The sequence below is a fragment of the Sylvia atricapilla genome, chromosome 5 (genome assembly GCF_009819655.1).
Source record: "Sylvia atricapilla isolate bSylAtr1 chromosome 5, bSylAtr1.pri, whole genome shotgun sequence".
Taxonomy (NCBI): domain Eukaryota; kingdom Metazoa; phylum Chordata; class Aves; order Passeriformes; family Sylviidae; genus Sylvia; species Sylvia atricapilla.
Genome location: NC_089144.1, coordinates 58,133,714 through 58,157,967, shown reverse-complemented (window position 1 = coordinate 58,157,967; position 24,254 = coordinate 58,133,714). Strand labels below are relative to the sequence as shown.

The following is a 24,254-nucleotide window of genomic DNA, read 5'->3' as shown; positions in this document are numbered from 1 at the left end:
ATCTCCTCCCACCAAATCGTTACCTGCCATCATCCGGGGCGCCGAGATTTCAAAGTCGGGAGGAAAAACCCAGCTGCTCGAGTTTAGTACTTAATCCTCGCCTTCTTTTCCTCCCCACACCAAAGCCGCCGCCACCACCGAGTGGGTCACTAAACTTCCCCGAGCAGGGAGCTCTCCCCTCCTACAGGAACCGAGCCGGTGTCGTCATCCCTCGCAAGCCCCAGCCCTGCCCTTCCCCGCCTGGCGCCGAGCAAGGAGAGCTTCACCTTCCCCGCGCCCGCCGCAGCGGCAGCCCCGGAGCGGCGTCGGGTGGCCGACGCGCACCCAGCGGGGTCCCCGGGGCTCGTCCCCTGGCCCGGCCCGCTCGGCCCGACCCCCGCACGGGCAGCGCCGCCGGCCCGGCTGCGGCACCGCCGGCTCCCCCCGCCGGACCCACCGCCCGCCATTGCCCAACGGCTCCGACGGGGATCCCAACCCGGCCCCCAGCTCGAGCCTCTCCCGAAGGCAGGGCCCCGGGGCGCTGAGCGGCCCTCACCTGCAGCGCCGGGACCTGCCTGTAGCCCGTGCCCGGCGGCGGTGGGGGTGACGAGACGGCGAGAGCGCGGCGGAACCGACCCGATCCCTGCGCTCCGCTCGGCGCCGCCGCTGCGGCCGCCGCCCCCGCCCGCCCCCTGGCGCCCGCCCAGCCGCCTCCCCATTGGTCGAGAGCGCGGGCAAGCTCCCGCTTCGCCGTCGTCTATTGGTTCTCCGCGACTGCCAATCAACGCCGCTTCCTCGTCGGGGGCGGTGCGCGCGCCCGCGGCCGGTGCGCGCTCCCCGGCGACCGTCGGGGACTGCCAGAGCCACGCGCGCGGCACCGCCCGCCCCGGACCCGGACCCGGACCCGGACCCGGCGCCGGCCCGGGCTCACCCCGGGGGGCTCCGACCGCCCTCGGACCCAGGCCGGGCTCACCCGGAGGGTTCCGACCGCCCCTGGCCCGGGTTCACCCCGGGGGCAGCGGCTGCCCGGCCGGCCCGGCCGCAGCGTTAGCCAGGTATCCGAGTGTAGGAAATCCTGACAGGAGCACTGCGGAACGTGGCAGGGCGCGGCGGGAATTACACCGCGTCCGTGTCCCGTTTCCACTGCCGGGCACCGTGAATAAGCAGCTGTTGTTTCCCGAAGCGAAATGTGAGCGAGTTGACAGATCCCGGGAAGTGTCGGGGACTTTTCCGCGCCCGCCGGCACTGCGGCACCGGGAGCGCCCGCTCGGGGCCGGGCCGGGCTCGCAGCTGCCCCGGGCACGGGCTCAAGGACAGGGCCACCTCTGCCATGGCACTGCTGCTTCGGCTACACGGCTCTCCGCGGAGCTAAGCGGGTCTCGCCCAGTATCAGAACTGTTAGTCTCGCCTTCGCCTATCTTTCACAGTTATTTGTTCTAGACAGAGAACTATTTAACGTTCCAAGCAGCAGCCACCACGGTGACCTTCTTTCGTCCCTTCAGCCTTTGCCTTCTCCGCCTCTAGTTTCTGCATTTCCCTCCCATCTGCCCTTCTCATCGCTGCTGTCCCCGGGGACAGCCTGGTTTGAGGACAGCAGGAGCTCTGGATCACTGGGTAGGGCTGCAAAACAGTCCTGAGAATACTTTCCTCTTGGCCGTGTTTCTTGTGCAAGTCCGCATGTAATCAGATCGACGCCAAGTCTTCCTGTACTCTTTCACTCAGTTTGTGACTCATTAACTTAAGTTTTGAGTTCACTTACATTAGTTCAGTAGGATTGTAAACCCACAGCCCTGGGATAAAATTTATCTTCTGAAAGTCCTTGACATATGAATTTGAATTATTTGCTATCAACATTACTGTGAAATTTGGTCAGTGTAAGGTCAGGTAAACTTCCTAAGACTGAACATGATTTCTCCCTTCTCTAGTCTTCCTTTTTTCACTCTCCTGTGTTGAAAGTTAACAGTCCAGATATGAGAGGAGAAATCTTGTAATTTATTGTTTCTTACACTTCTGACCAGAGCTGCGCTTTAGTTTTCTACAGTGTCTCTCATTAATGTGAGATTAAGCTTTCTTTACAGCCCACTACAAGGGACATACACAATCATAAATGCAGCTCTTTCTGTAAGAAATTAAGCTTCCATTTTGCCTACAGCATTATCAAAGCTGGAAATTCTCCATGCCAGAACACTTAGACTTTCTTCAATGTAACATCAAAACAGTCATTCATCTCTTTGTTTGCTCAAATAATGCTCAAACTTGTTCAAAGATGGAAGAAACAGAACAGGAATTCAGCGTAAATCATAGCAGTCCCCGGTAGAACAGAGTTCATACTGTGATGAAAGGGAATTCCAGTTTGGCAGAGGACAGAACCTGCAGCCTGGGGTGTACTGACACAGAAAATCCCCAACTATTCCACACAGGCTTCATTGAATGCCACCACCTTGTGCCCCAAAATCACTCCACTGTGCACAAATCCAGTGCTGATTATGCCACTCCATGTGAAAACCAGGGCCCACGTTCTTATCTTAGGCCAGTTGGGGGACAATTACTGTAAAAGGAGTAAGAAATGTATCTTCAAGTCCTGAGTCTGGTGGCACAAACCATCAGACAGTCTTTTAACAATGAAGAAAATATTATTCAAATCAGCTACTCCCATGCAATGACTTTGGTAGGCTGATGTACTGCTTATATATAATATATGTATAAAACCCATATAATTACATATATTACATTATAACATGTGCATGGAAATTGTAGACAATTTATTACTCTATTTACATATATTTTACTGTATTTCCATAAATACACTTACTGTACTTTTAATATATATAATATATAATATACATACACATGTATAGGTACAATAAATTTAGCCCTTGTGTCATAGTGGAAAGGCAGTATGTTATTTTGGGAGTCATCTTCATATGGAATTTGAACTGGTTCTGGCTTCCAAGGGAATGGAGATTGATCACAAATGAGGAATTTACACAACATTTTTGTACATACAACTGGACTCAGATTTTAGTACAACCTGAGAAATAACAATTGTTTTCCAGTGTTTCACTTAAACACCTTTATAATTCAACTGACATCTTTATAGCTGCTATGAAACATATTTATAAATGCTATGAAAGAATAATTTTGAAGATAAAAAAGCAGGACTATTACCTAGAAAAAATAAAGCTTACCAAAAGGCAATTTTTGTGAACATCTTAATTTATTATTTGAAGGTTTCTCAAGGTGCCAGTTTAAGGAATAGTATTTTTGAGCTGAATATTCTTTTCTGCTTGCAAGGTATTTTCTATCCTTTTGACATTAAAATGAAAAATGCCTGGACACCTTTGGAAGCCAGTAAGACAGTAACAGTTATCAGAGTTTTGAAAATACATTTTTAACTGCAAAGTTTTTACCCCATTCCAAGTGTAGCATTTGAAACAATTTGCAAACAACATTATTAGAGTCACCTTAGTGTACTTTTAGAATCAACACTATTGTTCTTCCTTTGAAGAAAGCAGAATTTGTCTGCACTGGGGTTAATACACATGCGGGTACAGTAATTTGACTGCATTACTTATAGTAATACAGTTTAATGTCTCTATAAATATAAACAGGGCTTGAGGCCATGTGCACTTAATAAATACATATATGCACTGGAAAAACTGCTTGGGGAAATACACCTCAGTGGTTGATAAAATTCTATTTCTTTCAATTTATCAAATGTAAATTAGCTTTACGTATATCCAAAGATTAAGTTTTTCTCATGGTGAATTAAAAGAGATTAGTGGTTTAATTATCATCAGTGATGCAAGATCCCAGCAAGATGACACTATTATGATGCCATAAATAATTTACTTATGTAGAGAATCACACTTTACCACATTAGTAATTTTTTTAGTATTTTTTTTGCTAAATATTAAAAAGTAGCTGTTCTCTGCACATTTTCTGTTATCTTAAAAATGGGACATCCAGTGAAAGATTACCTTAGTCTTTTTCCTTAGAAGAAGAGCTGACAGTCTATCCAGCCCCGCTGGTGAGCATCTGATTCAGACTGTTAGGAACAGGACAGGAAGTTTATGGGGGAAAAAATCCTCTCATTTTAGATAAGTATCCCACGGTTATTTTTACTTTTAACACAATCTATTTTTAAATATACTTCTTGTTTCTTGTGCTGTCCTCAGAAATTCCATGTGTCCTTTTAGGCACTGGTACTTTCCCTGTAAAGAAATTCTGTCTCTTGCCTTCACTCCGAACAAATTCTGTTTCTTGACTGCTGCCATGACATTTCAGCATTCTCTTCAAACTCCTTCTCTTTAGCTAAGAAACTCCATGAGTTATAATCTTTATTTACACTTTAAATGTAAACTTAAATCCTGAACTATATTTTGACAGCAAATGTAATGCTATTAGTGACTATATATGCCAAGAAATGACAATGAATTTTAGATTATTAAATTTAATTCCACTCAAATCAATTTCACTGTTTCACTGCCCAACTTTCACTGGGAAATAACCTTTCATGTAAAAGCCATGTTCTTGTCTGAAATATTTCTTCTTGTCTCCTTGTTTTTCACATTACTGTTTTTAATTACTGTTTCATACTGTCCAAAATTACTCTTTCATACTGTCCAAGCTTTCTATTTTACAACAATTGTCTACGACTACCTCAGATGTGAATGATTAGCTTTTAATAGGTAAGAAATTGGACAATAATTAAGGCATAGAAGACTTTCTGTCAATAGCAAAGGTACCTATGTGATCATCATTACTGGAAAAGTTCAAGTATGGAGAGCTTGCCTAGGCTTTGATAGCAACTTAAAAAAGGTGGAAAAACAATCTAACCCACACAACTTCCTGCAATTCAGTATAAAACAACCAGTTTTTCCAAGATACTCATTTATGTTCCTATTTCCTCTTAATAATCGAATTTTTAACCAATTTGTGGCTAAAGTCAGCTTTTCCCTGCTACCCACATTTGCTTTCTGCAGAGAAGACAGGAATAAAGTTTCTGGATTTGGGGTTTTTTTAAGAAGCCCTGTAGGTCAGCATAAATGGATACCTCTGCACCATGGAGCACAGAGTCCTTCCCACTGACCCAAAGGCTAGAGTGAACTCTTGTCATAAAGCAGGCATGGAATGTCAGCTCCCTTCTGTAATTTCCATCCAAGTCAATTGAAGAGCAACTGCTTGAGCAACAGCACCAGTTTACAGTAAAGCCCTTCCTTTACCACAGATAAATGAGCTCTGCCTGACATGTTCTGCTGATGAAACGCAGGGCTATATATCTTCTGTGAAATGGCTATTGTTTTGCACAGATTATAGCAGGAAGTGAATCAGGAGACAGGGGCATTTTAGGCAGAAGTCCTATTGTAAAGCCAACAGTGATGAAGTAGCTTTAGGAATAATACTGTTTCTTTTATACTAATTAAGTTCCTCAAGCCATGTACAGAAGCTATTCTCTGGGAATCTTATTAATTCCTTCCATGTCAAAGAATTAATAGGGAGAAAGGTTAGTACCCAGGAAGCAAGCCCCACTATTCAACTCTTAACAATACATTCCTTCTACACTGATGCCATTATAACTATTCCTGTAGCTGTTTAGAGCTTGTCCATTCGATTCTTCGTACAATACTGTCCTTATGCCAGGGAGCACTGGAGCATATGAAGAACAGTATTTTAGGACTGAGAGACACATTTATATCAGTCTGCCTGGCAAGTTATTATACTAGCCAAAGTCAGAACTTTTGAGAACTGTTATTTCCGAATTATTTTGCTCCCCTGAAAGCCAAAACAGTTTCTTTGTGAAATACATTTAGAGGATGACTGGCCCAAGGCCACAGTTAGTTACTCAGAACTAAGAACTTGTCTGCTCGCATTCACTCAGATTTCAGCTCTCTCAGTCAGAGCTGAAACAGGCTTTAACATTTTGGAGAATCAGACTCCAGCAAAAAGAGCTACCTTATCTCTGAATGAGAGCATCCACGTGAGGTTTGTCATCTTTTATTGTACATGTCAGCATCACTCCTGCAGTCAATTTCCCTTAACTCCTGCAGCAGACACCTGCCTCAAGTGGGGAACATATCTCCCTCATTACCTCAGTTCCAGCTCTCAGCAGAGCATGCCCCAGGCTCTCACCAGCCTGGGCACCACTTGGTACCATTAGTTCTATCCTATTACAGCAAGAGATTTAGTTAACGATGCAGAAGAGAAAAGGTGAAGATTTTATCTCTGAGTAAGCAATTAAAATTTTCCTTTCCAGTTTCTCTTCCTCCTAACTCGATTTTCACCTTTGCCTTTCAAGACCAGGCACAAACCAGCATCTCGCAGCACAATACCCACGTATCACCCTCTTCCTCCTCCCACAGAACTATTAACTATGACTGCTTTTGTTTCCTTGGCACCCTCCAAGTCGGCAGAAAAGCTGCTTTAGGCACACTCATGCCAGCTAACACACACTTTCCTTACTCAAATTCCTTCAGAGAATTTTTCAAGGAGTCTTAAAAACAGACATTACATAGCAACAGAGCTTCCTAATTTTGAGTTTCTCAAGAACACTTCACTGATGTACAAGAGGCCTCAAGTTCTGCATAAAAAGGGAAGAATTCTGCTCACTTACAGATTTTTTTCCTGGGGTTTGTGTTGTGGTTTGGAGATGAAACACCACCCAGGCGCTCACTTAGCTCCCTCTCTTCTCCTTCCCACAGTGGTGGAGTGGGGAGGAGAATTGAGGTAGAACTTGTATGTTGAGATAAGAACAGTTTAATAATGGGAAGTAAAATAAATTGCAATGATAATAGTAGTAGTAGAAGTAATAATAATAATAATAATAATAATAATAATAATAATAATAAAAATAATAGTAACAGGGAAAAAATCACAAGTGATGCACAATACAACTGCTCACCACCTGCAGACCCCCCCCCCGCCCCCCTTCCCAAACCCAAATGAGCCCTGTTGAGTAATTCCCCCAGTTTAGAAACTGCCCATGATATTCCATGGTGTGGAATATTATGGCCAGTTCAGGTCACCTGTCCCAGCTGTGCACCTTCTCTCTTCCTTTTGTGCACCTCCTCACTGGCAGAGCATGAGACAACACAAAAAAAAAATAGTCCTGGATTTAGGATAAACACAACTTAGTAAAAACCCAAAACATCAGCGAGTTATCAACACCATTCTTATTCCAAATCCAAACCACAGCACTGCAACACAGCTGCTGAGAAGAAATCAACTCTATCCCAGTTGAAACCAGGACAGTTTAGTACTGATAACCAGAAAAACAATCTTTGTATATTAGAATTCCATGTTATTTCAGTTTTGTTCCTTAAAACTCCCTTTACATACATAGGTTTTTTATATGTTAGAAGTGAAAATATAATTAAGCCTTCAAACTTCAACATCTGCAAAAAGCCTGTCAAGAAAAGGAAATGAGGAGAAAGCAGTCTGATGTATATAATCACTAGACTATTGTTTTTAAAAAGAAAATGGAATGAGATCAGGAAGAGAGGGTCACTGCATTTGCAGTGTCTCCAAATTCTTGCTCTTTAAGGACAACATTGCATGACTAAATTCATGTTTGGGTCAGCAAGATAAATTACTAGCAATACATTGGTTGGAGATATAACTAAAACATGGTATCAACATTTGAAATCTTAATTCTAGTTCTGAGATTACTTACCATATAGCCAAAGATTCCTATCACGTTTTTACTATCCTAGTTAGTATTGTTTCAATGATTTTCTTTTGAGATAATTTACTAGATAGTTACTAGATATTTTACAAAGATGTTTCACCCTCAAGGGTTTGAAATATGCTTTCCCGATACTGGGAACAGACAGGATTTGCATGTTTAGAACTGATAGGTCTGCTACAAAAAACACTTTCCATAAAAAACACTTCTTTACAAATGCTTTATTTTACTTAATGTATCTGCTACACACTGGGACAGAAATCTTTGAAAGCAACAGCAAGATTTCCAGTCCTAACTTTTGAAATACTCAATACTGAGGATGTACATGAGCTGACCCTTTCCAAGCCAATAGAACACCCCTAAACACCTAAATAAGAATATTCAGTATTAAGAATATTACAGATAGTGCCATTACTATAATGAGTTGTTAATGTCTATGCTCTGGAGGCCCTGATGCAAGTAATTGCCTACCTGTAATAACTTCACAGACAGCACAGGGTACAATCAACAACCTAATTTGGAAAAAGATTATTTAGATGCTATCATCAGTTTTGGATCATTGTGAAATTACACTTAGAGGTATTCCCTGGATTCAGTCTCCACAGCTTTCTGCAGCCATAAATCCTAAAAACATAGACCTGGTCTTGCTGTCATGTTAAGCCCTCCCACAAAGGAGTGCAATACAAGAATACCACAACAACACATCCTCTGTCTCAGCCACTAGAGAAATTAATCACAAGCTGTGAGAGAAAACTTCATTTTCCATCCACCACAGTACCCTTGTTATGTTACCTGCCTGTCAAAAATATAATCATACTACAAAATACTATTTACTACAGGTCCACAATCCCTAGGGCTGTTACTACTTCCCACTTTATCCCTAACAGGCAGTTAGGGGTAAAACCGGAAACATCTGCCCACTAAATGGCACGTAATTAAAACAACACTACTGATGATTAACACATCTGACTACACCTCTACTTTAGAGCAGCTTGCCTGTCAAGGCTCAAATATACAAGCAAAACTCACAATTAGGAACTGAGAAAAACCAAATCAACCCTCCACCACCACCATACCAAAAAACCCAAACCAAAAATATGAGACTTGGAATTTAGGTGAGCTTTACCATCCTGCAGTTATCATCTTGTCTTTGCCTTAATTATTTCAAGAGTCAACTAGAGTATGCTTTTGTCGAGGCCAGTGAGAAGATTCAAGTCTGATGAAGAGAGAATCAGTTAGATTTTATTTTAGTGCAGTATACAAGATTAATGAAGATTATGCTTGGAGTGACTCAGCCTACACATTTCCTTCTTTACTGCAAGGACAAACCCCAGATTCTGCGTAAGGATATTGGTCAGCCCAGCCCATATTTGCCCTCCCTCCCCAGCACAACCTGCTCTTGCCAGACTGTTCAACTGTCCCAAAGACCATGGTTTGCTGCCCTCTTCTAGGAGGACCTTCCAAAGCAGGAGAAGTGGTGCAGTTGCAGGTGGTCTGGTTTAGGCAGTCAAGAAACTAAAAACTTCTGGGAGAGTTTCGCTTCACCAAAAAAAAAAAAAAAAAAAAAAAAAAAAAAAAAAAAAAAAAAAAAAAAAAAAAAAAGAAGGAGCGAGAAGGAGAATAAGTACAACCAATTCCCACTACCATTTATAAATAACAACCCAATATTTGGTTGGAAAGTCAAGTGGAAGCAACAGCCAATCACAGATCCCACTGGTTTATTTATATGTTCTGCTGTTAGAAGACTGAAATACCCATTTTTATCTTTTGCTCCTTAGTTCTGGTAGCTAAGTTTTGCATTGTAGTTTTGGTAGCTAATCATCACAAATGTTCTTATCACAGCTACCAAAAATAGGTTGCCATGTGCAACAATATTTTTGTTAAATAAAATATACAAAAATATACAGATATTTGACTTATATACATGCATAAATACACTGAGAGATTCTGGTGCAAATAAAGATTTATCATCAGCTTCAAGCAATGAGATTTATCACAGTATCTGGTTGTCTTGTCTGTTTTCCACAGACATGCACTATCTCAAAATAAAAATTAATGGCTAGTGAAACAGTCCATCAATATACCATTGAAACACTCCCTCAGTCCATAAAACTTCCTACCTTTAAAGAACTAGCAGCTCAGAACACTTAAAGGAAATAAAAAACCCCAACCCTCAGCATATAAAGACTTACTTTTCAGTTTGTTAATACTGGTTATAAATCAATAGCTGCATTAACTGGCAACAGCCTCAAGTACATGTACTGCTAATTCTTTCTAGTTGCTCTCCTTTTACTACATGAATCTGGACCATCACTTTGAAAATATTAATACTTACCACTATCACCCTTTTATAGAATCCACAGCTCATTTATTATAGGCAGGAAGGGATAGGCTACTAGAGGAAATAAATACTACCCAGAACAGCAAGGAGTTTTTTTCAGAATATGCACTTACAGTTGCCAAGTTTATAAAGAAAGTTCTTGATCATTATTGAGAATTAGTTCATACAAATTATATAAACCCAACTGTATATACATACACACTCTATATGTATTGTTGTAATAATTATCAGGTCAGTATATGTCTAGTACAGTTCCTGGGTTTTGAGTGTTTGATTCACTTTTCAAAGGCTGTTTTGTCTTCATCAGTATTTCCTACATGCAGTGTAGCAAAACATAGGAATCTGTTCCAAAACTTCAAGTTATTCTTGACGTCTTCCTACCAAGAGTGCAGCTGTTTTTTCTGTCATCACTTCCAGGTGGTCAGGACAGGCTTTCCTGAATCTCTTGCCCGGCTTCCTTTGACCCCCGGGGACTGCCCAGGACGACCCCGCGGGTCGCGGTCAGTGCCATCGCTCTGCGCCATCTCCTCATCGTACCTGGGGGTGAGGAAACACATCCAGTGCCTTGTCCTGCTGCACAAACAGCACTGGGTCTGTATATTCTATTTCTACATTCTATTCTGATTATTATCTACAACTGGAGTTTGATACAAGCTGTTCCACACACAGCGTCATGCAGGCTTCATAGATGCAGCTATGATTCTACGTATCTGTAATATTACAATACAGATCATCTGAAATATCTTCAGCCCCTGTTTGAAACAAGTCATCTGGCAGCTTTAGTTAAACTCCTGAGTTTGAAATTTTGTGCTTGTGAAATTCCCCATGTAACTTCTGCAGGTCTGTGGTTAGGCAAAACATCAGCCTGCTGCCAGTTTAAATAACTCCTGAGCTATCGCTTCAAAGGGAGGATTGTTAGCTGCAGTGTTAGAGCTCCACTGCTGCATCACAGAGAGAGAAGGGAAAGAATGAGGTGAACTAAACAGCCATGTGATCAAACAAAACGCATTTGACGACATGTATTTGGTAACACTTAACCACAGTGATATTATACACCATGTGTATAATATTCATTAAATCTTGAATCCCAACTCAGACCACTTATATTTAACTGCTTTTACTAGTATAGAGAAAAAGTATTTAAGTATGAACTAGTGGATCAGCTATGTACATAAACTGCCTTCCTGACATACTGAGCAATTACACCACTAGTGCTAGAGAACCTATCCAAACATTTTCTCAAAAAAGATGAGAAACTGTGTCAGCAATATGGTACGCAAATTAGTGTTCTTCTGCATAAAACCAATCAATCCTAGATAAATCTTGCAGACATTCCAATATAAAAATCTGTTTCCTTCATTTCTCTCCTTATAATACAGATTGAGGAATTTTTAAAAATCTGAAAATTTTATTATTTATTATTACATTCATTATTCACAGATTATTTCTATGAACTGAGAGAAAATTTGCATCAAATAACTTTTAAACTAGAACCAACTATTTTAACTGTGTAAATACCATGTGTTAGCCACTACACAATCGAAATTCTACACATGTAGAACACAAACATTCTCTTTGCTTCTGTCCCTCAGTTCTAGCTGCTGGAAACTCAGAAGGTGCAAGTAGGGGTTTATCAGACAACACTGTCTCTGGAAAGGAAGCAAGGGAACTCTGCTTTAATGTACTCCCACTTCCAATGCATTTCCAAAGAAATGAAGTGGTACTTTGTGCCCGTTTTTCACATCAGAATGAAGTTCACCTTATCTTTTTGGTCTACATTACAGATCAAAAAAGTGAAGTGGCAGAAAAACCTTGGCCTTTATATGAAACATTGATAAAACTTACAAGACTTCATAATTGCCCAGAACCTCTTTTGGTGGAGATTTATTCCATTTGCAGTCAGGAATTTCCCCATTAGGCACAGCAATGTTAAGCGTGTCATTAATAAGATTATACTTCAAGATACGATCATTAGCAGTGCTGGAAGTAAGAGAAGGGGAAGCATTAACCTACAAAAGGAAAAAAAAAAAAAAAAAGTCAGTATCAGTTTTTGCAGTGTTCTCCAAACTGCATGTGTGATGTCTGTGTGTACTATAAGGGAAATTGAGCCTCAGTGGCTCAAAGCACATCTTTCAGTTCCTCAGGCACTGGAAGGAATTCCCCACTGAGCATTTTTCTTTTTACATAGACAGGAAAGTACCACTCTGTTAAGTGCCTGCAGTGTCAGCCTCAAGATTTCTGCTGGGATGACATTCACTAGCATGAAACAGACAAGACGGAATTTTTGTTTCATTTTCTGTTTACATGGTTACAAACCCCATACATTTGAGTGCTTAAAACTTTCCCAGTTTACATGAACTGCTGTTACACACAGAAATCTGTGGTTCTTCTGGGTAAACAACTTTTCTCTAAGTTCTTACCTGAGTTCTCCCCTGTTACATTGTGAGCTGGAGAGTGCTCTCTATTCAAAGCACTACATTGTATCTTGTTTTAATTAAACTGGCAATTCAATTAACATATCTGTGTTCCGTATTTGTTTTGGAGAAGTAGTATCAGAACAATGAACAGCTGACTTCTTTTAAATGAAGATCACTTTGAATTAGATTGAGAAGGAAGGATGGATAAAATTTATATAGTACATACAGATCTAAAGTTAATACATCAAAGAGAAATTTATGGAAAAAATAAAAAAGCTTTCCAAATATCCTAATTATCCTTTGTATGCCCCTTTTGTTTCCTCTCAATCTGTAACATTAAGGCCATGACAGCATTTAAAAATTAAATCCGATGTTATGCTCCATCAAGTCAAGTCCCATTTTCCAGGTACTGATCCAGTATTTAACAGGGCTGCTAACATGCAGACTGTCTCTGCAGTTGTATGGATGCACTGGATTTAGAAACCAAAACAGAAAGCCACAAACAAACAGAAAAACAGGAAAGAAAAGCACACACTAGCTTGGTCATCACATAACATATCTCACTTCCCAATGTTTTTTTTAATCCACTGATCTGATAAAAAATATTGTTTTAAAAGGGGAAAGACTACATTGAAATCTACTTAGCTTCATTCTGTGAAATAAGAAGGAAGTTTTTTCTGTATTTTATAAAACTTTACCTCAATTAGCCAGGGTTTAAGCTTGTCATCAATGATAATGTCATATCCATAACACTCAAAGCAGTGTTTATCATTATTCATTACAGGCTGGGGAAAAAGAAAAGACAGTAATATGTATTAAAATCTATTCTTCAGTAAGTAACCCAATTATACACTTTTTTTTGCTAGAAATCATATGTGATGACATTATGAATCTTCTACAACATTTTTCAGTGCTGTAACTCAAATATAAGCTTGCTAACTAGTAAGTTAAGCCTTGCTGTTTATTTTTGAGGCTGTAAGTAACTATTTCAGTACTAATGATTGCATTGATGCCAAGTATTAAGTTATGTTAATTTCCCATTATGCTTCCATAGTGAAAATAAGTGTTTTTATACTTTGCAAAAGTAGTAACTATATTTAAAGCCTGCATGCATCAGGAGAAAACATAAAGTTTGAAAATTTACAGCTTCATATAATTGTGAATTCTTTACACTTTCAAAAAGCAATTCAGAGACATTTCTTTTATTCTGTTGCTGTAACTATGCAGAAATTTTAGGACATAGAATTACAAAACACATTTTTAAATTATAATTAGTCAAGGTAACTATAACCCCAAAGCCAAGAGAGACCAAGAATCAAGTTGTGCTTAGATCAAACCCTCTAGAGAACCAAGGGCTTCCCAGCATCTGCTAAACACTTGCAGTATGCATGGTGTAATACTTTCTTCTATGTGAACCTCATTAGACCTTTTAGAGAAACCTTTGTGAAGGTTTCTGAGATGTTTTCCCCATTACTAATAATGAAGCTTTTCATTTCTTCAGGGACTGAAAGGGGGAAGGAAGAATCTAATTACATATGCCATTGTCAGAAGGACAAAAGAACAACAAATTTCAAGCTCATTCTCACTTTTCCTCCAGTTAGGTTCTGCTAGCATTTGATTATGTCCCTTTTCTCCCAAGTACCTTCAGATATGACTGCACAGCAGAGGCCAAGTTAAACCATGCTTCCCCAGCTCCCACTGATCCTAGCTGCATGACCTTGTCCCTGTTTCTTGTGCTGATTCTGGTGTTCATTGGCTCCTTCCGTGACTCAGCTTATTCCCCTGGCAGAACACCAAGCCATCAATAAAGCAAGGTAGTAATTGTCAGTGCACAAGTGAGCTGATTCAGCTCGAAATGGTGCCAGGATCAAGCCAAAAGAGATGACAAGACAATGTACTTGGGACCAGGAGAGTCCTTGGCATCAGTGAGCTCCTCAGTTACCCCAGCTGACTCCCAGAGTGATATCTGCCCTCTATTGTGATCATAGAATATTACCCAAACACCAGAAAGTCCCTCAAGAAGAGAACTGGCTGCTGCTGCTTTTTTTTTTTCTTAATAAATTCATGATAACTCTATGACTTGTGCATACAAGTGGTGCAAATATGTTATGTAACTCCGATGAACTAATAGCCTTAAATTTCCTTTGATAAATTGTCCTCCAGAGATTTCTTTTTTCTTTGACACATTTGTTATTGCTGGAATGACGTCACACATTTTGGCAGAACTTAATACTATTCACAAGGGCAGTATCAAATCATATTAAATAGTTCACAAATCCCTCAAGGAAAGAGATTTATTCACTCCTCCAAATACTCTCAGACAGCTTCAACCCACTCACCCACCCAAGATTCACTTCCCTCATCAAGAAATATCAAGATATCAAGAGATAAGACAGCTGCAGAAATCAGCATACAGCATCACTCAAAGAGCAGGAAAGAGATGTAGGGGTTTGAATGGCAAGCTCACTTCCATGGTTATGGGAAGCCTACAGCTTTCAGCTATCATTGGCAGCACTCCAGGAACAGCACTCACCGCAACAGCCTTCAGGGACTGCACAATTATCCAGTGGATTTCATCAAATAATTTGTTGGTGACTTCCTTTCCACGGGTGCTCTCCAGATACAGGCGTAAGTTACTCACTGTCCACTTGCCTCCATGGATGTGGTTGTAATCATCCTGAAGAGTTAAGGAGTTCACTCAGTCTAAGACTTTGAAGTTCAGCAGGTTTCTTTCATCCCCACAAAAAGTCCCTTTATACTTACATGTGCTGCTCTAAAAACAAACCTGGCCAATTGCTCTTGCAGCTTTATGAAGACCTCAGCTTTGAACTGCCCTCTACATAAACAACTGCTTTTATTATAGCTCTAATATGCTTGTATCACACATTACAAATCAAGTAATAAATCTTTCTTAGGAGAAAAAAAAAAAACAACTCTTTGACAGTTTTATAGTAAAGTACGAGTTATGATTTGGAACTAGAAGTTTTAAAATATGGAAGGAAAGAACTGAATGTTTTGCTTCTCTGGGGATAAGGAAAAAGCAATTAATGAGCAACAGCAGAATTTCACTGAAGGTAGCAGTTGTAAAATGCAGCACTTGAAAGTGCTTGTTTATTTATTTATCTAAAGCACAACTTGTCTGTTCCCTGGTATCTTCTTACTGGTGCTACCGATAACAGCTACATTTAAGAACATAGTGAAATGACACCTGAATTGTTTTTAGAAGTTAAATTTTCCAAGTAATTCAGTACAAAACCCCACTAAGTGTTACTGAAACTGAACAGGGGGAAACAGGAAGTTACCTTATGTTGTCTTTTCAGAGTTTATCAAGGCTCTGCATTATTTCTCTTTATGGGAAAGTCAAGAGCAAAGCGAGGGCTGTTCATACTGATGGAAAGGCACATGTTCAGCCCTCAAGGAACTCTCAGGACAAATGCTTTGTCCCTTTATCAAGTGGTCTCCTCAGAGCATTTCTGAGAATTAATGATTGTATGCCTGCTAAATTACAAAACACAGAATGCATAGAGCAGAAAAAGGTTCCCAGAAGAATAAATTCTGTCATCCTCTAGGTCATGGTCAGAGAAGCATCCATCTTATTATTAGGCTTTCTCCTACAGCTCCCCCATGAGTAAATTTGGAAAACTGGACTGTACAAATAAAGACCTGAAACATGGTTCTCAGGATTTGCTCAATGGAAAAAAAAAAGTCTTGAGACCAGATTCCAGCAAGGGAACAGAGATCCAAGTTTCAGCTCTCTTTGCCCTTCAGAATAAGTACTCAAATCAAAACAGATTGCAACTGGGTAGAGCTTTACACAGTCACAGTTGTTTAATTAAAGACATTAAAACAATGTGAAAACAATTACTTATAAGAATTATCGTTGTTTTGTTTGTATTACACATGCATTTTCCAGCACCTCATCATAATTTTTATAAATTACTGACAGCTCAAATTAGTTTTAGAAAACTAAAACTGTACAGTCTAAATGCCTGAAAAGTTACAGGTACATTTAAAACAGAACAAATGTTTAATTTTTACATTAAACTTCTCTTCTGCCTTTCTGAAAAGCTATACAGGTATCAGTGGTTTAAAATTTATAAAAAACTTTTCAAATATTCTAGTAATAATTCCACATTCTTAGGGTGCTACTTCTATATCCATTTCTGTTGTCCTTTATTCTAAGCGACCTCACCACCACGGTCATGTATCTTATTTGGGGAAAATCTCAAAGGGCATTCTTTAACTGGTAGAGAAGATGGAAGGGTGCACAATAACAAGGCAGGCAATGTACCACGTGCCTCACATCTTCACTGCTACTGGCAACAGCACCAGGATTTTTTCTCTAAGTTGTATGGGACCTGCTTTCTACATAAGTAATTCTCAGTGTGCCCTCTCAAACCAAAACATGCTTGAAGCACTTCACAAATCAGCACCTGAGCAATAAAATGTTTATCGTACCGAAAAATTGTATATTTGACCACTTACCCTGGTTTAGAACTACCAACACTATCATTCACATTGCTGTTACAGCAATATCCAGACAAAAAACAGGTCTGCTATGCTGCACATGTTATGAAACAGTAGCAGAAAAGCTCTTTCAATTTAAGAGATACTGCACAAATCTTGCCTATGAGTGCTTGTGTGTACCTGCATTAATATAATCAGGAGCGTGTGTGTGTGTGTCCATACGTATTATTTTCCATACCATTAAAACAAAGCTTCTGGCATTAGGAAGTGCAACAATAGAGTTTTAACGACTGTACCAGAGGCATGGTTTGTAAATCACAGACATCCGCTAAAAACACCAAAGGGACAATCATTATCAAGTCATTCCCTGAGGGAACAAGGCTGGGGAAGTGATGCCCATCTATGTAACCCCTGCCCCACAAACGTTCCCTCCTCACTGCTGAATTTCAGCCTGGTTTGACACATGGAAGGGCTGTCAAAGCTCTCATGTTTCCACATGAATATCAATGGCGAATTACAGGACAGTACTGTCCTGCAGGCAGTGCTCCAGCTTTGGCCATGCAAGAGGAAGCCACCAGATGGCCAGGCAGCACTTATTTATCTCAGGTTTGCAACTGCACGTTCCCTTTGTTTCCTACAGAAGGAAGGCAGGGGCAGGAGGTTGGGGGAACACTGGAAGAAGCTGTAAACGCCTGTGATGAATAAGTGCTGGAAATAAAAAATAAATTAACTGCATGCCAGAAAGAGAGGGAAGGTGAAATGAGAAAGGAGATATTAAGCCACTATTATAAAGCACATATCCACATATCCATGCTTATTAATTTCATTGTTCAATTCATAAGTGAGCACACTGGCTTTTAAATGAAAGGAGACCCCAGCTCTCAACTACTGTGAGTCAATACTGAAAATATCACATTCTATTACAGAGCTGCAACTCATTATCTTGACTTTTGAGTCGTGGTTTTCTAAAATGTCTAAATTCTAAAATGTATTTATTTGTAGGTGCAAGGTGAAAGTATGACAAAAGTATCACCAAGTATGACAAAGTATGACAAAGTATGACAAAACTTTTTGATTCCAAGTTCTTGGGATGATTGGAGAAAATCAGTCTTGCTACAAAAGAGCATCTAAGAAATCAGCACACTTACCCCATGTTTCTGAATGGCAACGTTTGTAAGATGTACAAACATGTTATCCAGTTCACTTGTACTTGGTGTGTACTTCACTGTGCAAAACCGGCAAAATCCAAGCTTATACCTTAAATGCAAAAAGTCATTAAAATGTATTAAATCCCTGTAAGAAAGAAGGAAGTGAGCATCCCAGGATACCACTGACAGGTTACACTTCTTTGTGCAACATGCACAACATGATTTTGACTACACTGGACATTATCTCCAAACAAAACACCAAGACATGCAAACCTTACATGTAACATCTCAGTGGACGATAGGTAGACACCAAAACATAGAGACGAAGGTCAAATTTCTTTCCACCAATTAGTAAGGGATTGTTGATGTAGAGTGAAATCACATAGGCTTCTTTGGAAGACTGAGACACAAACCTGAAAAACACAAACCATGTCTCACAATATATTTGCAACAATATAAGCCCTGAAGTCTTTTACTTCTTTAGAGCTGTTCTGTAAATTTTGAGTTAACTGAAATCTTGCTTCTTGGGCCAAGACAATGTATAAAATTGTGGTGGTTCATAATACACACTCAGCATCAGGCCTTATACACCAAAAAAAAAAAAAAAAAAAAAGCTGTAAATCCTGTACAGATGACCAAGATCAATTACCCATTTAAACTCACACAGTAGCTGACCAAGCCATTCAGAAAGCAGCTCTACAAACCAGCCTTTTTCCCTTTAAGAGAATTTAGAGCTTGAGAAGGTCCAGACAAGCAAAAAGAATGTAGTGCATTACATTCATTATTCAAGGTCTTGTATTACTGGAATATTTGCAATTTATGCTTAGTGTGCAATTGCAAACCACTGTGAAAAGTTAATATAACTTTCAGATTGGGACATTCTTCAGATTCCAAATCAAACGGGGAAAAATACTCAAATGATATTCAGCCAGTCACTTGATAACAGGAAAAAGAATTAAGTCATGTGATCAAAACTTCTAGTCAGAGAAAAACATAAAATTGCTAACCTATTTCATCCATTTGGAAGGAGACCATCAACATGACATGTGTTATTTTGTGTTCCAAAAGGAAAACACATTTATTTCATAGAAATGCATTCTTCCTTTGTACTAATGTAAAAAGCGATTTAATATATAATAAAAAATTATTGAAATTGCTGAAGGGAAGATTTTTCTCTTGCTCCCTGTTATTTAATACTGTGAAGAAGAACAATTTCTTTCTGTGCAAGTTTTCCCCCAATAACACTGAAGGCAATTTTATAAAGAATATTAATTGAACAGTTCTGTGTACCTCCTCATACCAAAACAAGTTGTATTATAACCTGTTGAAGGAGGAAGCCAGATAACAACTGAGATTAAATGCAAATGTAACTATAAAATGATAAAGCAATAGTAATAATGGAATACTTCTCCCATGCATCAGACAATCAGCATGTTGATGAAGTTCACCTAATTACAGAAAGTACAATAAAGGGGTAGGTTTTAAGAACTTACGAAGATGTTTTGCTGTCTCGAGACCACTTTTTTATTTGGGAGAGTTTATTGATTAGAAATATTCCTTTTCCTTGAGCTTTGCCACAAGGTTTCATAATCCATGTGCTGGAGGGATTCTTTCTGAATTCTTCAACAAAGAGATTATAATCGGCAGGAAGCATAAAAGTCACAGGAACAAAATCTGAATTAAGCGGAGAAAAAAAAAGTGCACAATAAAAGACACTATCTCATAACGCTATTGACACATAAAGACTGAAAAAGAAAAGTTCTGTATTTTCAGCTTTCCACTCTGGCATGATTCACCTTCATTAAGACTCATGCTACCTTTTATCTCATTTACTTTTGAAAAACTTTTTCAAGTTTTTACTCAAACAATTGCAAAATGTTGCACAATGCTAACTTCATAGTAATAGATTCTAACTCCTGTGAATAGATTTTCTTCTTCCATTTATATGCTGTGCAATTAGAGTAGTAGATACCATTCCAACTAAACAATTACAATTTCTCAATTTCCTGTATCAACTTTCACCATTCTTTATCATGCTCTGTGCAGGCAAAAACCACCTTTGGCTGTGCAATTTTTATTTCCATGTAAGCCCCATTATTCTTATTTATTATATCTTATTCAGAACTCCTATTATTTTTCATTTCTCCCACACTCAGTTTTACCATGATTACTGAAACCTAAAGAAAAACATTTGCCACTTTTTGCTATTAAATTATCTTCACTTCCATCCTTAAAGAACTGCCTTCTTACACAGATGAAGTGTTTTCATTTCACTTTTCCAAGATGTAATTCAACTCCACATAGCCCAACCTGTCTCACTTCGATGCTTTCTGACCTCCTAAGCAACTCAGCTTTCCTCATTCCTGATCTATTCTTGGTTTAGTTTTGGAATTTTGGTTTCTTGGGTTTTTTTTTGGTTTTTTTTTTTTGTCTGGTTTGCTTTCTATTTTATTTTCTAGCACTCATTATTAGTTCCCCAACTTCTCCCAAATTTCCCTCTGAAGTGTTTGTTCATTCAGTTCTGTCTAGAGCCTTTCTGCAAAAAGTTTTATTTTTTGCTCCAATGTAAGATTTTCACATAACGGTTTTTCACTTTTGAATTAAACAAACTGCAACCCTCTCTCACATGAAGTAGCAGAGGCCTTTGGTTTCACGACTAACCTAATTGCAAAGTAACTTAAACCCACAATTTATGCTCTCGAAAATAATTTTTGCAGAACCCCACATCAATGAAACCCAGAAGAGGAACTGAGCACTTCAAGGTAGACACTTTAATGTCATAATAATCCAGAGGTTCAGTATTTCATGCACAAAATAAGCTGGTTTGCTTCCAATTATTGACTGCCTAAGAAAAAAGCTGAATGCTGATAATAAGAACAACATACCCAAATAAATATATTTCCCATTTTCATCCTTTTCTGCAAGAGGACTCCCTTCTTTCTCAAGTTCTTTTCTGTATCTCTTGATATTCTTTACCATCAAATCTTTTCTGGTCAGTTCATAGTGGTTTGGGAAATGATTGACAATTTGGTCATCAGAGAGGCGGTACCCGGTTTCCACACTGAACACATTTCTGATTGTTTGGACGCTCATCCTGAAACCAAAGACAGCCACCAAATGATTTCTCTCCAGTAACAGACTTCAGGATAACAAATTAGAGATCTTTTCACTCCAATTTCTTCACCTTTTCTCTCTCTCATTTCTCTTTATATCTAACATTTTGCTGCACTGACAATCCAACATATCCTGAAGTTCTATTAACAAAGCAAATGAAATTCTGCTGAAGGTTTAATCAGTCCCTCTAGCACTACTGACAATGGTGCAGGAAGTGAGGAGAGAAGGATGACAAATGGGTCTTACAGGACTCTGGCTTGTTGATAGGTCAATCCCAAGCAGGGCCTAAAAATGACTGAAGTGCACCCAAACACTACAGAATCCTCTTTCTAAATCTGTCACTTCACACTCTTGAAACTCACCTTTCCTCTTTAAAAAAGCCACAAATCTAACCTCCCACTGACTGCCTTGCTACTCGGACTACAAAGGAATGGAAACATATGACTTTAAAACTGGGTAAGAGATCTTGCTAAAAACACCTGTGATGTTTAGTTATACACCAGATGAAAGTGCTGCAGTGACAGAGCCATCAAACCAGTTATCAACTACGTTTTTCACAGAAGAGCAGGGAGATAGATGCAAAGAATTTTCCATATTAAATGTCTCAATGTGAGAATTTAAAACTATTTCCTGAATGCCACCAATTTGCTGCATTATCATTTCAGGAAGAAAAAAAAACAAACAATACAACCAGTCACACAGCAATCTCCATGAGTGTTTCCCCACTCTCCCAACTGCATTCCAAAAGCATGAGCAGATTACTAGATTCCTGCCCATTTAAATGAGTGGTTTACAAAGGGTACATTTGGCAGCACCAACTGCCATTCTGATATATTTGAAAGGAACATCAACAAATTCCTTGGTTTATTTAAAGATTACTGTTTCTGCCATTTTAATAGATTACTGCATTCTAGGACAGCATTTCACGGTCTTATACCAGACAAACACCAAATGAGAAGATTATTTACTCTCCTCCTTTTACCACAATCTTGATCTAATTTCACATTCAGTCTCAGTATTGAAATGTTGAATAATTAGCCTGAATATAAATCATTATCATGAAGAGAAGGAAAGTACAGTTTATTACAGCAGTCTGGACTCTGGTAACAGGGTAACACTATAACTCCATAACACTGATAAAAGAAATCGGTAATTGTAGTGTACTTACCAATAAAAATTCCAGTCTTCATTTTCTGCCACCTGAATCCATCCTCTTTTTTCAAAGTTGTTTATTAGAACAGATTTTTCTATGTCAGTTACCCACTTTACTTTCCCTGCCATTATCCTAAAGCGGAATCAACCTGTTCATACAGAAAAGTTTAAAGTTAAAAATAGGGGAGGATACAGGGAAGTAAAAGCAGAAGAAAAGTGGCACTGAGAAAACACTTTCACATAAGTATATTAGTTTAAACCAAATGAAAATAACATCTAGGGTCAGACTGAAACCCTGCATTTCTCAGCTGGACAACTGCATACAAGGACACTGGTTACAGGGACTATTCACACTCCTCACCTTTTATAAACAGGCACACATCTGTCTTCCCTTAAATGCTACTGACAGAATCCCCTATTCTACACTGGGCAATGATTAAAGAACCAAGAGTGGAGCACAGACACTGTATTGTTTCTGACTTATGAACATATATTTTTGCTTTGTTTTGAAGCAGGAAAGATTCATCTGGATCATGTGGTGCCTGTAGAATAAAAACCCATGATTCCAAGAGAAAACCCTTACATGGTATTTTCCCTTTACAGTCCCTTACATGCTTTATCAACAATCAACATTTGCAGTACCTCAGGGGAGGGAACTAAAATTACTGACCTTGCAACTGATATCATTAAACCCTTACAGGAGGATTTCCCCAAACGTCAGGTTGTTAGAAGAGCGCTTACAAACTGCATTTCAGCTCCCGACACCAGGTGTCACTTTCTACATTAGATCTCTCACTTGCCCAGGTCAGCCTTTTGTAAGGATCACTCGACCATTCTGGCAGGAAGGGAACTCAGCGAGTCCCTTGGTCCAGCCCCTCTGCTCAGTGCAGGGTCAGCTACGAGGTCTGGACAGTTTGCTCAGAGCTTTACTCATCTGTGTTTTGAAAAGCCCCCAAAACAGACAGCACAGCTTCTCTGGGCATCCCATCCCACTGCCTCACTGATCTAATGGGGGTGGGGTAGGGGGTGGTTCTCCCTATATTTTTATTATTTTCCATACATTTGTTGTTATTACTTGCATTACTTTCCCAAGGACAAAACTCACCACGCAAAGGAGTGGGAGTGAGCTAAGTTATCACACATCCACAAGCAACACCAGCTACTGCCCATTCTACACACAGTTTTCCACTAGAAAGTAAATTAAAACATAAAATCACACTTACTAAATGTAGTAATGTAATTAATGAATGTTAATTCAATTTAAGGAATTAACAATGCAATGCAATTTCTGCAAGTAACACGATGGACTGGAATTCAAGGGGACTTAATTTTCCAGGACTAGATATGGAGATGTACATTTGCCACCAAGCTCAGGCCTCTATTGTTTCTTTCTGGGAGGTATAACCCATATAATCCCACGTTGATTATTTATCCTGTCAAATCCTACAAGGCCAAAATGTTTACTAATAAGCTTCAATTTCAGAAAGTTCAAGACACATTTTTATTCATGTTGGTAAAGCAATCTAAAATCAAGCTTAGACAGAAAAGGGCATACAAAGGGTCTGTTTTCTTGTGTGTGCTTTTATACAACCCCTAATTCTACAAGATCATGATCTTTCTCTGGGCCTTCAAGATGTTACCAGAACAAAGTAAATGAAACAATTAATTTATTTGTATTGAAATTTGTGTGACTCACCATCTGTGACTCACTGACACCACACACCACTTTGTTGTGGTTCTAAAAATTCAGGGATTAGTCTGCTTGCAATAAAATTGTCCCTTCAAAAGGAAATGCATTAAAGGCTACAATTGGTATTAACCAACCACAACGTAAACTTTTCAAAAAGCTTTAACCCAACGCTCTTCACATCTCCAAGCTACCCCATGAGGTTCACCAAAATTCAAACCTAGCATTATACTTCTTTCTCTGACTCCTTGATCAATTCACACAC

At 39.4% G+C, this 24,254-nt stretch overlaps 3 protein-coding genes across 6 annotated transcripts in view; 1 reads left to right on the top strand and 2 right to left on the bottom strand.

The window, feature by feature from the left end:
* PACSIN2 (protein kinase C and casein kinase substrate in neurons 2) overlaps positions 1 to 663 on the bottom strand; it is a 54,010-nt gene extending 53,347 nt beyond the window's left edge. For 3 of the 4 annotated variants that reach the window (XM_066319611.1, XM_066319613.1, XM_066319614.1), the window contains exon 1: positions 536 to 663. The gene's annotated coding sequence lies outside the window, so the exon portion shown is untranslated. Of the gene's footprint in view, positions 1 to 23; positions 185 to 535 lie in introns of those variants that run through there. The other variant, XM_066319612.1, reaches the window with a different exon arrangement.
* TSPO (translocator protein) overlaps positions 1 to 24,254 on the top strand; it is a 357,420-nt gene that overhangs the window by 301,843 nt on the left and 31,323 nt on the right. The window lies entirely within an intron of this gene.
* TTLL1 (TTL family tubulin polyglutamylase complex subunit L1) lies at positions 8,884 to 23,500 on the bottom strand. The gene is made up of 10 exons (XM_066319600.1): positions 23,408 to 23,500; positions 22,319 to 22,451; positions 20,922 to 21,130; positions 19,530 to 19,710; positions 18,315 to 18,449; positions 18,037 to 18,145; positions 14,955 to 15,098; positions 13,120 to 13,206; positions 11,850 to 12,013; positions 8,884 to 10,541 (listed from the first exon to the last, which is right to left on the bottom strand). The coding sequence occupies exons 2-10, from the start codon at positions 22,429 to 22,431 to the stop codon at positions 10,412 to 10,414; spliced, it is 1,272 nt and encodes a 423-aa protein (XP_066175697.1). The 5' UTR covers positions 22,432 to 22,451; positions 23,408 to 23,500; the 3' UTR covers positions 8,884 to 10,411.